We start from the raw sequence: 13,043 nt of genomic DNA, 5'->3' as shown, positions 1-13,043 counted from the left end.
CAAGTGTTCAGATAAACAATCTTGAAAGAAAAATTGGTTTTAATGTCTTCTACTGGTTTCCAGTTCTGTATCTCAAAATTTAAGTTGTGGCTTAAATTTGAGGTTAGGAGGCTTATATGTCACATACAGTATATGTGAATGTCAACCTTCAAAAGTATTTTCATTGTAATCTCTGATTGTTTCTGTACTTGAGCACTTACTTGGACTGTAGGTTTGTATGAAAATACCTGAAGGAATTCAGACTCACCCACTTGTTCCCATTCCCTCCATTGTGCTAACAGTTTATTTGGACAGACAGACTGTGAACAGCATTGCTAAACTGGTCTAAGTTGAAAATAATACAGGTAGACAATGTGAGGAGGGAGGGAGAAACATCTTTGCAGCCTTGATTAGTTCAGCAGAAGACCACATTTTGACCACAGACGATCACAACACACTCCCACAGAAGAGTCGTGTCAGCACAGGAGAGGGCTGGCACACAGTGGTGCAGGTGTGAGAGCACCGGGCTGATAAAGAAGAGGTGAATTCCTTTCTTTGGTGTGGTTAATGAACACAGCAGAAACTCTAAATAATAACCTTATATATCGAAAAACCTGAAGAAAGTTATATGAAAAGCCCACTGAAGTCAACTACTAGAGTGAAACTGTAGGACTGTAGGAAGCTTAAATACAGAGCCCCCAAAATTTCTCAGAAAATATAATAGCAAATCAATTACAAGTTGATTTCGAAATTCTAGGCAATATGTATCTGAGAACATACTACCTTTGATGATACCAAGTGATATATTGCAGAAAGCGAGAACTGTTTTGATACTTAAACCATTTACAGATACGGTAAAATGAAGACTATTCCTCGAGCTCCCTCTAGTGGAGAAGCTGTAGCATGGCTGTGTGGTACGGGCAGATTGAACTGCGGGCAGTAGCTACTTGTGCATTGTAATTACAACAAAAATTACAAGTCAAGAGCTAGTTTATTGTCAAATATGTTGAATTTTAGCTATAGATAAAAGAATAAACAAGATATCTTCTACCTATCTATAAAAAAATCTTTATGGTAAACGGGAAATTTTTTCAAAACATTATCATAACAATAGCAGACTTATTTTTTCCCCCTCAGAGTAAGACAGTCTTCTGATGCTGGTATCTATGCTGAAACTTCTTAGTTTTGCTGGTTTTGATAAGACTAAGGTTAAAAAAAAAAAAAAAGACAAAAAAAACCCCAACACATTCACAGAAGTAAGGTCTTTCACTGTAAAATGGATGGAGGCTCTGAATCAACTTGAGAAAACCTAGTGGTAGATTTCAGGTGTACTTCTTTTTTATGATTCAGTATCTAGAAGGATCCGAGATAGACAGATGATGACTCATAACATGAACAAAGATATTTGTTGAAGTATGGTGATCTGAAAGAGCAATAAAGTTGTTGGTTTTTTTTTTTTTGAAAAAAGTTGGCCCTCAAATACATGTCCCATTTAACTTAGGGTAATAGGGTAAATTGAATGCATCTCCCTTAAGGGAGATTTGACTCATGGACTACATAGGTTGTTGTGGCTGGTGTTTATTTCATATGTTGCATTCGCTTTATGTTATTGCATGTAATGGAATTCCATATAAGCATGTGCATCTCATGGTCACTTTTTTTTTTTTTTTGAAAAATAACAACAAAGCAACTAACATACTTACTGCATTTATAAGAGGGTTGATCATCCCAAACTAAATCCTAGTTCTTACAACTGATGATCCATGTACTGTAAAAAAAGACAGTAAATCCTATAAAAAGAAAAAAAGATGCATGTTCTCCCTTATTTCACAGTATAACTAGCTGCTAGTTCAGTAATCATATAGCTCTAGTAGTGTCGCATTGTTCAGAACACATCTGTTTCTTTTTATGGATTATATCATATAAAATCAATAGAAATTCTGGCTGATAAGTTTGCTCAACTTTGTGTCACATTCAGCTTTCATTGTGTCATAATGAAAATATAGTTGTAGTGGATTATTAGCATTTTGTGATGTAGGTTGTCTTCCTGTTTTTTTTTTCTGTTGTTTTTTTTCATATAATAGAAATGCATTTTATAGCTGACATATATTATATCTAATTTCAAACAGCTTGAAATAATGCTGGAGCCCAAGGTCTGGAGAGAAGCTGCTACTCAGGTGTTCTTTGCCTTAGGGCTTGGATTTGGTGGAGTCATTGCCTTTTCAAGCTACAACAAGAGAGACAACAACTGCCATTTTGATGCTGTACTGGTGTCCTTCATCAATTTTTTCACTTCTGTGCTGGCAACTTTGGTGGTGTTTGCAGTTCTGGGTTTCAAAGCCAATATCATAAATGAAAAATGTGTTATCCAGTACGAATATCCATTTCCTTTTTTTATTATTTTAATGGTATATTTCATTTATGAATTAACACAGATCATCGAGTTTGATTTCTCTGTTTTATTGTGTTTTACAGAAATTCAGAGAAGATCTTAAAACTTTTGAAAATAGGCAATCTGAGCCAGGATATGATCCCACATCATATCAATTTCTCAAGCATTACAGCAGAAGATTACAATTTAGTTTATGACATTATTCAGAAAGTTAAAGAAGAGGAGTTTGATTCTCTTGGTCTGAAATCTTGTCAAATTGAAGATGAACTTAACAAGGTGAGAGTAATAAGTGAGTCTTAAATACAGAGATTATGAACGGATGAGTATTTGTAGGCCCGAAATAAACTGCAAAGAGCACTTAAAGAGAGTGTCAGTACAGCGTACCTATGAGCAGTGCACCTCTAGAGATCCATATGAAAACATGGTTCTGTGCAGGGTTGCATTCCAGCTCACCTGAGGACTTTTGGGTCTGATGTCTTAATATTGTCTTCACTGACTTGTAATGTATTCTGATCATTACATCACTCTCCTCATGAGATTTTAAAGTTTTGGTTTTTTTGAAGAGTCGAGCATGAGGATTTTTCCAGAGACTAAACAGAGGTGTACCTTTTCAACATCTCAAACTTACGTCCTCTGATGTTACAACACAATTATTAATTATAAATACTACTTCACTAAAAAGTGAAAAAGTTATTCTTTACTTATGTAATTGCTTAATGAATATCATCTGGTTTTGAAGTCTTTACAGTAAGCCAGAAGAAAGATTTTTCTAACTTTTTCAGAGGGACTTCCAGTTTTAAACACTGACCTCTATTGTAGTTGTTTCAGTATCTGAAGCTAAAATGTCAAATCAGTGACTTACACTTTAAAAGTTTCTATGTGATTCCTGCCATTTAAGTTTGAAACAAATAGGTATAGAAATGAAGTCCTTTATATACTTGCTGGAGAGAACAAGAGTGTATTTTGTAGCACTCCTGTGTAACAGCTGTAATGCAGAATTACTGGTGAGAGTAAGAAATGTGTTGTTAATATCAATCAACTTACAGATTCTCAGACAAATCCAGTATTTCAGTAAATAGTATTGTTTGCAGGTTTGGAAAAATCACATATTAGGTAGCAACTTCCCAGCCTAACTTCAGGATTTAACCAGTGGCATTGCATGATGACATCAGACTGTCACACTAGAAAAAAAATACTGTCCATGAATAATAACGTGGTTTTTTTCTCACTGACAGGCAGTTCAAGGAACTGGTTTAGCTTTTATTGCCTTTACGGAAGCAATGACCCACTTCCCTGCTTCTCCCTTCTGGTCAGTCATGTTCTTCCTCATGTTGGTAAATTTAGGGCTTGGAAGTATGTTTGGAACCATTGAAGGCATCATCACACCTATTGTTGATACCTTCAAAGTCAGGAAGGAAATTCTTACTGGTGAGTTGCACAAACTTTCTTCTCTCACTAGAGCAGTAAGCTAAAGATTTTTTTTGAGAGTATGAAGTCTTGTTTTCTGACATGAAAATGTTCAGTGCTGACATTTTCCTTGGAGGTATTTAAAAGACATGTAGACGTGGCTGTTCAGGGCATGGTTTAGGAGGCATGGGGGTGTTGTGTTGATGGTTGGACTTGACGATCCTAGAGGTCTTTTCCAACCTTAATGATTCTATGATTTTACAGAGCAGTAAATCACTGTATTCCAACTGTACGTCCATGCACAGGCACATTAATATCGGCAAGTAAAACCTTTGCCTGAATGCTACACGAGCAGCAAGATTCTAGAACTTAAATTTTAATGGAGGATTTCTGTTACAAATTTCTCTATGGTCGGTCCTTCTGAGCTCTCCCAGGATACTTTCCATTCCAGCCTGTGTCACAGATCAGGGAAACAAAGCAAAAGGAAAGATTGAAAGACATTGCAAATTACTCCAGGTGATTCCTAAGTAGGCCAATGAAATCTTAATTTATGATGAAATGTTTGTTATGTTAAAAATAAGTACTGTTACCCTCTAGAGGAATATATTTTTCACTGTTGAATGTGGAAAGGGTCTTAAACAAGATGTCTGGGGTTTTTTGTGTTTTTTTTTTTAAATACCCTAAAGTTGTGCGAGGTATAGACTGTTCACGTAGCTCTGTCTTGTAGCAATTTCTAGCTTTGAGCTAGAATATCAGCATAAAATGTGAGAGTTAGGTTTCTGAAAATCTTCAGGACAGCTGCAAGGGACAGAAATTCGGATTTCATAGTGATACCTGTGACGAGGGATAGAAAATAAAAAAAATAATAAGCTGCTTTGGCATTATCAGGCTCTATGAAGGAAATAATATATCTTCTAAGAGTTAACCCCTGATGCAGCAGAACGCTGCTCTTTCCTGACTGCTGAATATGTAGATAATAAGTAATATTTAACAGAAGACATGTTTTTTTTTTTATTTTGCTAGATCTTTTTCTAAGATAAAATAAATCTTTATAAAGATAAAATTATTCATAAAGATTAATCACCTGATTTTTCAGAAGTCCTGACCTATTGAGTACTTGGGTTTTTTGGTGTTTGTTTGGTTTTTGTTTGGTTGGTTCATTGTTTTTTTTTTAATTTTTATCTAATTTTTTTATATTGGCTTTTAAATTCTTATTGAATAACCAGTGTGACATTTAGAAATTAGCTGTTTTCCCTAAGTATATATGCAAATACCATGATATATAGTCATTGCTCTGGAGTAATGGAGCATTTTACAGTAATTCCTTGTTCTTGCATTTGACAAAAAAACCCTATTAAGATAAAGGAATAATCAAGAACTGCCTTTCTCTGGTAATTTTTTTGAGTGCTATGCATGCATGATTTTTGCTAAACTCCGTTGTACTCAGAGGCTTACAACTTAACTTATGAAATTGAAATGCCAGGTTATACTTCATGGAGTATCAGTGGAATTTAAGAAGGATTATGCCTGCACTGGAGTTTGTGCTTAGAAACCACAAATCTTCCATTTTTGCAGAAGCGTGAACACATTTGCAACTTTTTGCCCCACGGTTCCAGTTCAGTCCCTGTTGAGTTCAGGGAAATCAACTCCTATGCTTTAACTTTTTCTGTGTTCAGTTATTTCCTAATTGGAGTCCTCATGTGTATGTGCTGAGTTAGGATGAGCATACCTACCAGAGCCTTAGCTTACAACTGAAGATGCATATTTTTGGGGTGTTATGGTAAGACGTGATGGGAGAACGTAAGAATAGCAAGGATTTCTGAATTCACATACACACGGTTCTGATAGTCCAGTTCTTTTCACAGGGTCAGTAATAAAACTTGGTATGGTTAATGAGACTCAGTTTGCAAAGATTTTATCTGTGTTCTTCTGTTTTTGTCACCTTTGAGTTACACCGATTTGTAATGATCTCTTTAATTATAAATCTCTATTCTCTGAAAGTCATTATATCAATAGTTACTACAAGGTTGAAAAAAGTGATTGGTCTTATGCCACAGTATTTAAAAAAGTGTCGTCTTCTTTTCATTACTTTAATTGATTATCTGGGATTTATGTAACGGGTATATTCTGTAATGGTATTTTCTACTTTGGCCCAGCTGCATTTCACCTACTTCTAGACTGCTCAGGTATATCCTTAGCCTAAGGTCTCAGTGGGGGAAAAAAAAAAAAGGGCACTTCAGCTGGGAGAACCAGCCTTATCGGCGCTCAACGTACAACTGATTTCACAATTTATTGAAATTTGACCTATTTTACGGCTACTTAAGCGTTCAGTTCTAGTCTCAATAAATTTAGTAGGAAGAAATTAAATTGAGATTCTTCATGCAGGATCAAGCATTCAAGAAACATATTTCGAGTTGTCCCTTATCAAAAGAAGGAGCAGAAATTTTGTTGCTTCGTGCACTAATACATTTAGGCAGATTATAATGGAAATTCGCGCTGGGAATGATTTAGGGGAAGCCTATGCAGCCTTTTCATTTTTTAGCATCATAGTCTGAAACTTTGGTTCTTTTCACTTCTATATTCCAAAATGTGATCTAGTGACCAGATAACATCATGTGTGATGTTTAGCTTACCAGGTCTGTTTATTTTAGCCTTGCATTCACATTCAGTTAAATGTTTAATGAGAAATAGTCACTTGATTAATCTCTGCTGTTTAATCAGGACTGCTGTAATATGGCAATTCTAGTAATTCTGATTTAATAACTTTTCTGTTATGTAGGGAATAGGTAGGATTCATAATTTTCTTAAAATTGAGACACACACTGCCCCCCCCAAAAAAAACAAAAAAAAACAAAAAAAAAAGGAAAATTTAATTAGCCTTGATTATCTGAAACAATGCATTTTATATATTTGCTCTTTTGAACTCTCTTTAGTTACTCTTTGTGTATGGAACTTTGTCATACTTACCACTCGCATTTCTGTCCTTTATTCCAGTCATCTGTTGCTTGGTAGCATTTTTTATTGGCCTGATCTTTGTGCAGCGCTCTGGAAATTACTTTGTGACGATGTTTGATGACTACTCAGCTACTCTGCCCCTGCTTATTGTGGTCATCTTGGAGAATATTGCAGTCACACGAATTTATGGAATAGACAAGTAAGTGAAGGAAATGTATCTCCCTGTCCGTATCAACAGTATTCCTTACAATAATGATTACTATTTTATTTATATTGCGCAAAGTTTTTGCTATGTACACATAAACACACGTAAGTAGAAAGTGGGTCAATCTGGAGGTGAATCTAGTCTGTTTTTTAAAACTGGTTGGGAGCAAGACACTGCATTAGGACAGTGTAGTGAAACGCAAAGAGCAATTGCAACAGATCTAAAGAGAGGAGAATGCAGTAAAAGAGGCAATATTAGGGAGTTAGAAAGGAGGCTGGATATGCAAGTATGAGGAATTTATATAGAAATAAGAGAGCAAGAGAAAGATTTCAAGAAGTAATAGCTGTGGTCTAAGTAGCAGATGAAGATCAGTATTCTGACCAGATCTGTACTATTCCAGGCAGCCTGAGAAAGTAACAAAGCAAACTCCAATAGCAGTAACAATAAGAAAGTTTCAGTTTATGAACTAGATTTAGTTTGGGGTGGTGTAGCAATTAATTGTTCTTTGCATTAGTTGTGAAGGAGGAAATAATAGCAAAGAATAGGGTCAAAACTTACTTGGAAGCAGCACAGTTGACAGTGAAGTGACCTTCCGTCAGTGGTGGCTGAAGAGAAAAGACCATCGAGTCCCTCTAATTTTTTCATGTCTTATGACCGAAATCACCAGAATGTGTTTACCAAGTGAGATCAATGTGTGCCACATTTAAGGAATAGAAGAGTTTGTATCAAAAATAACTCATACCATCCACAGATAAAACAGAGCGTGCTATACTAGCATGTTGAAGTAATTTAAACATCTGTGATTCCTTTGCATGTACAAAGGGTGACATAGAATGGGTGGGTTTTAATTTGAATTTTCACTTGTTCGATCTGAGTAATCAGCCAGACCCTTGCCATAATGAAGTAAAACTATAATAAGAAAATTTAATTTTATGGTTTCCAGACATTGATTCTGGTCTACGCAAATAGTGCCTGGTCTGCTTACTCATTAAGGGAGAATTCCCACTTGGGCCACGTGTATAACCCTATAATTGATCCCATTGACATGAAAACACAATGTAGATGTTTTTTACACATGGAAACAAAAGATGAAACAGATGACCTGGGTATCAGGGTAGTAATGTCCAGTCAGATAGAGTTCCACTGTGAAGGGAGGTAGACGGGCCAAAAGTCAGCAGCTTAAATGGTGAGGAAGTTGGTGTGTAGGAACAGCTAAAATATGGTAATACTTTGCTCCTGAATTGGAGTGCAGTGGAGTCATGTTTTCGGAAGGGGTTCTGACAGCATACAGCGAAAACTTAACAGCCAAATTTCTCACTCGTATCAGTCACCTGAACCTCCCTCTGGAGTACTCATAATATTTCTTCAGATGTGTGTTTCTCCAGAAGATCCTTCTTCAAAAACCTCACATTCCTGTTGCAAAAGCTGCCAGAATCAACAACTGCAGATTGTCGTTGGCTGTGATAGCACCAGGAGGTCCTCCTCGTAGATGAAGATCCATGTATATGTCTTATTAGACACATTGTCTGTGTTCAGATAGAAAAAACACCCCATTGCATCCAAAGGGCTTATAGCCAAAGGAGAGAAAACAGACAATATGTGAATCCCTGTAGCCAAGAAGGAAAATCTGTTACGCTGGAATCAGTGCTAAAGGAGTTTGGTAGCTTTTAAAAGAGGATAAGTAGGATGGAGACTTTGAAGTGAAGATAATAGATTTATGTTAAACTGGATGAAGAACTGGAGATCCCAGAAAAGAAAAGGCTAGCTATAGAGGACACGCTCCATTTGTAAATTCAGCTTCTCTTTAATGATGTGTTTCATTGCAGTGTAACCAAAGGACAGAATACCCCAAACTATGCAGCTCAAAAAATTATTTGAGAGTTCATGTGACAGTAGCTTCACATGTGTAGTTGCTTTGAAAACATATTTATTGCTGTAAGAGCTTTCTTGAGACGCACATTTCAAAAGTGAGTGGGACCACAAGGGAGTTAAAACAGAATCAGTGTTTGTGCCCACTCAAAAGAATTCATTCTAAAAATATTCTCTCTTTTTCTACTGTCTCTGGAACCACGTACTTCTCCGTCAAGAGTACAAAAATATGAGTTTTATTCATATCGTAACTTGCAATTTTGAGGCACAAGGAGGCAGATTTAAAACTTCACAGAGTTTTATTTCAGCAACTTAATATGATGCAAACCATAGTTTATGCATAAAGTTATTCTTTACACTGCAGCACACATGTGGGTTCAAAATTAATTTTGCAGAATCTGTAAGATGTGCTGGTTATATATGTCCTCAGAAGTAATGACACATGCCTTAGTAAACAACCCAGAAGACAATGTAAGAAGATGTAAAAAAGAATCTTATAAAAGAACAATGAGTTTAAATATCTGTCCAGCACGGTCCAGCAAGCAGTTTACTAAGTCACTGCACTGTGTAGCAATTCTTTCTGTTTGTCTGTTCTGAACTAGTAATACAAGCTCTATTTTTCAGCCCATCAGGTAATCTAAACTGCAGCCATTTCCATACATGTGTTTTTTCAGTGTGTCTGCTCCCTCAAATTAGGTGCTATGTATCAATTATAGAACCTGAAATCTCAGTACGCGCACTAACAGTAACTTTTTATTCCCTTCACAGATTTATGGAGGATCTGAAGGATATGCTTGGGTTTTCTCCAAGCCAGTATTATTACTACATGTGGAAGTATGTTTCGCCTTTAGTATTGTTGTGTTTGCTCGTAGCTAGCATTGTCCAAATGGTATTAAGTCCTCCTGGCTACAATGCTTGGATTGAAGATACGGTATGTATATAACTGGTGCCATCACCATCATAATGATCATATCTGAAGTATTTCAGAAGTACATGAAAAGACAAAAAATTTGCAATTACAAATTCAAAATCAGTATAAATAATGACATGGTTGTTTTTATCTCAAGTAACATTAATGTAAAACCAACCATTTTTTAAATTTTAGAGTAGTTCTGCTTTAAAATATAACTGCTTGACACAAAACTTCATGCTTTTTGTGGCTTCTAGTTTGTTGATGCACTTTGAAGGAGTTCTTAAGGGTGGGAGAGGTCGCTCACTTCCATTAAATCTTACTTTACTGCAGAAAATAGTTGGTTGATAACACTGAATAAATAATTTCAGATATCACATCAAATTTTTATGTGGAATTAAATATTGAGATTTAGCCATGTCATAAATTTTCCCCTTTGGGAACACACATCACATTGTAGGTAACAGCTGCATCAAAACCTGTCTCTGATAAGAATGTTTAATTTGTGAAAAAACTTGTCTGTGTGAACTGCAGAGTCAGTGCTGCGTGTTGCTCCAAAAAGAGATTCAGACAAGGTAACTCCTAAGAGTTCTGCTAGTTTTAGGCTCATCAGCCCCCCGCTGTGTCTACAGGCTTGTCATACAAAATATAGGGAGTATAAAATGTCAGAGAAACGGATCTCAGGGACCCCTCTGAATGGACAATTGGCTGGACTGGGGGGTGGGGTGGTGGGGGTGAGGGGGCGGGCAGGAATCACAGCAAAGACGGGTAAAGCAAAATACAAGAGGTTGGGTTTACTGTAGATAGACCGGACAACCACTACTGCTTTCTTGGGATTCTCAGAAAAATGTTCTTGTTATGTTTGATTCTTGCCTGCAAAAACAGAAATACGTTAGAAAACCAAGCATACCATTCCTTTCCGTGTATAAAATTAAATGGTAATTGAGCTACTAGGCAAACAGTCTGTTGGCCAGTGGCTCATGGATGCAGCAGAGGTGTGGGGTGCAGTCACTGCCTCAGTAAATGCATTATAGTTTGCATGAAGTTTGTACAAAGTGAAACAATTACACAGGGTGATGTGAGACAGTCCCTGTCTAGACCAGCTATTAGCCTGCAGAACAAGGACTTATTTTCCAGGCACGGTTACAGACACCTCTGCCCACTTGTCTGTTCTGAACATCCTTTAAAGGATCAGGGAGCAACTACAGACAAATGTAGAAGGCGGCCTAATGTGAAAATCTTGATTTGGGCTATACTACAGTGCTCTGAGCATCTCAGAAACTGCGGGGCAGTGTTTGGTCCTATTCACTGCCAGAAAGATAGTAATTCTCCATCTCCATGACTGTTCAAATTTGAGATCTATAGCAGTGCCCACATTGTGGGTGCAGGGTGACAAAAAGATGAGTATGTGTTTGAAAACTGTGCACCTTGGTGAGGACTGCAGATGTGCTCTTTTTTTTAAATAAACATGTTTTAATAGTTTTTCTCTTGGGTTTCTCAGGCTATGGAAGAGTTCCACAGCTATCCAACATGGGGCATGATTGTCTGTATATTGCTGATGGTATTGGCCATACTGCCAGTCCCAATAGTGTTCATGGTGCGCCGTTGCAACCTGATCGATGATAGCTCTGGTAGTTTGGCATCTGTATCATACAAAAGAGGCCGGATAATAAAGGAACCTGTTAATCTGGAGGGAGATAATACAAGTCTGATTCATGGGAAGAGTCCAAGTGAAGTGCCGTCTCCAAATTTTGGCAAAAACATATACCGAAAACAGACTGGATCACCAACGCTGGATACTGCTCCAAATGGACGTTATGGTATTGGGTACCTGATGGCAGATATGCCTGATATGCCGGAGTCTGATTTGTAACTGCAGCAAAAAAATGCTGTTTATTTCTCTTCTCGCTGATCATGGCTATCCTACGAGAAGTGGTCAGCGTCACTTACTAGGGTGCAATCTCAGGTGCTCCACAGTGACTGTGTATAAAATGTCATGACTGTACGTAGAGGTTGAGAAAACTCCCTTTGGATGAATTCTCTGGGTTTTCATTTGCACTGAAGGGAACACATTCAAAATCAATGGCAGCCTGTATCTGCCAGCATAGCCAAGAATTTGATTTTTTAATTAATATCTAAATTTAAACCTTTCTATCTCTGAAGCCCACATGTCACTCAAATGATAAAATACTTCTGAGGTAGAATCACTGAAAATCCTTTCTTTCCGCTTTCAGAATAACTCCCCAGTATTAAAAGTGAGCTAGGTAGTAGTTCACCAAACCCGTGTTTGTGCAAACACTTGTAAATACCTTATGTAGATACGCTGTACTTACTTTGTTAGCACTGATAATTACTTAGGCTATTAGCTGAGTAAAAAACAAACCTGCAAACTATTTTCTTATGTAATAGCTGTATAGAGCAATAGTATTAGAAAATCAAGGAGTAGACTTACAGGAAGGCGAGGAAAGATTCCCTGTTCACTGGGGACTGCGTAAACTGTGGCTGTATATTTTGTGTAAAATATTTGCTTTTTCAGTGTGAAAACAATGTAAGAGTGAGTCACTCCGAGAATCTTAAGGATTGTGCAGATTCTGCATTTTTTTCTATGCTGTGTGCCTAAAAAAGACCTTCTTGATATTTATTGTGGTTACAAGATTACATATATATTATATTTATATAATATACTTGTAATGTAAATATGTATATTATTCTGTATGTAATCGTTTCAAAAGTTGAAGCAAGATGGCTTTTTTTAATTAGTCTCCTTCAGTTTTGCTTCTGTTTTATGCAGATAATTTTTTTCAGTCAGTAATTGTTAAGAACTGTATGGCATTACATTTTAACCTATGAATAAAGAGATTGACAAGGTATTTCTCTGTGATTTCCAAATACACTTATAACACAGCCTGCTTTTCTCTCAGCTGGACTATCTGAAAGAATAACATTTAACAGCTGAATAGAGATGCAAAAAGAACCTGAAAACAAAAAAAACGCTAAATCAGTCATCTCAATAAACTTTCAGACAAGGACCTCAACTGTGAATACAGTAGCTGATGTAGCACTGTAAATTGGCGTGATACTCTGGAATCTAGTACGTGATTTATTCCTTACCTGAAAGAGCTTTAAAGTTAGGTGTAAATACTGACTTCTTTACCTGTAATAAGCAAAGGGCAGAACATAGTTATGTTGTCCCAGCATCAGACAAAGAACCAGATTAATCCTTCTGAGGTAAAAGCAAGTGTCAGAATCATAACCAGATACGGATGGATGTCTCACTCTCTCTCCATCACTCCAGTTTAACCCTGTTTCAGAGGCCAAAAACTGAA

The 13,043-nt window shown here is 36.8% G+C and overlaps 1 protein-coding gene across 1 annotated transcript in view; it reads left to right on the top strand.

The window, feature by feature from the left end:
• The window catches only part of SLC6A15 (solute carrier family 6 member 15), a 38,744-nt gene extending 26,157 nt beyond the window's left edge, over nucleotides 1–12,587 (top strand). Inside the window, exons 7-12 of the mRNA XM_064450376.1 lie at nucleotides 2,109–2,350; nucleotides 2,455–2,647; nucleotides 3,607–3,799; nucleotides 6,773–6,932; nucleotides 9,576–9,738; nucleotides 11,219–12,587. Of these exons, the coding sequence (XP_064306446.1) occupies nucleotides 2,109–2,350; nucleotides 2,455–2,647; nucleotides 3,607–3,799; nucleotides 6,773–6,932; nucleotides 9,576–9,738; nucleotides 11,219–11,590 (1,323 nt within the window). The 3' untranslated portion in view covers nucleotides 11,591–12,587. The remainder of the gene's footprint in view (nucleotides 1–2,108; nucleotides 2,351–2,454; nucleotides 2,648–3,606; nucleotides 3,800–6,772; nucleotides 6,933–9,575; nucleotides 9,739–11,218) is intronic.
• The last annotated feature ends 456 nt before the right edge of the window (nucleotides 12,588–13,043 follow it).

This window comes from Phalacrocorax carbo, chromosome 1 (assembly GCF_963921805.1).
Source record: "Phalacrocorax carbo chromosome 1, bPhaCar2.1, whole genome shotgun sequence".
NCBI lineage: Eukaryota > Metazoa > Chordata > Aves > Suliformes > Phalacrocoracidae > Phalacrocorax > Phalacrocorax carbo.
This window is presented reverse-complemented; position numbering and strand designations above follow the sequence as displayed.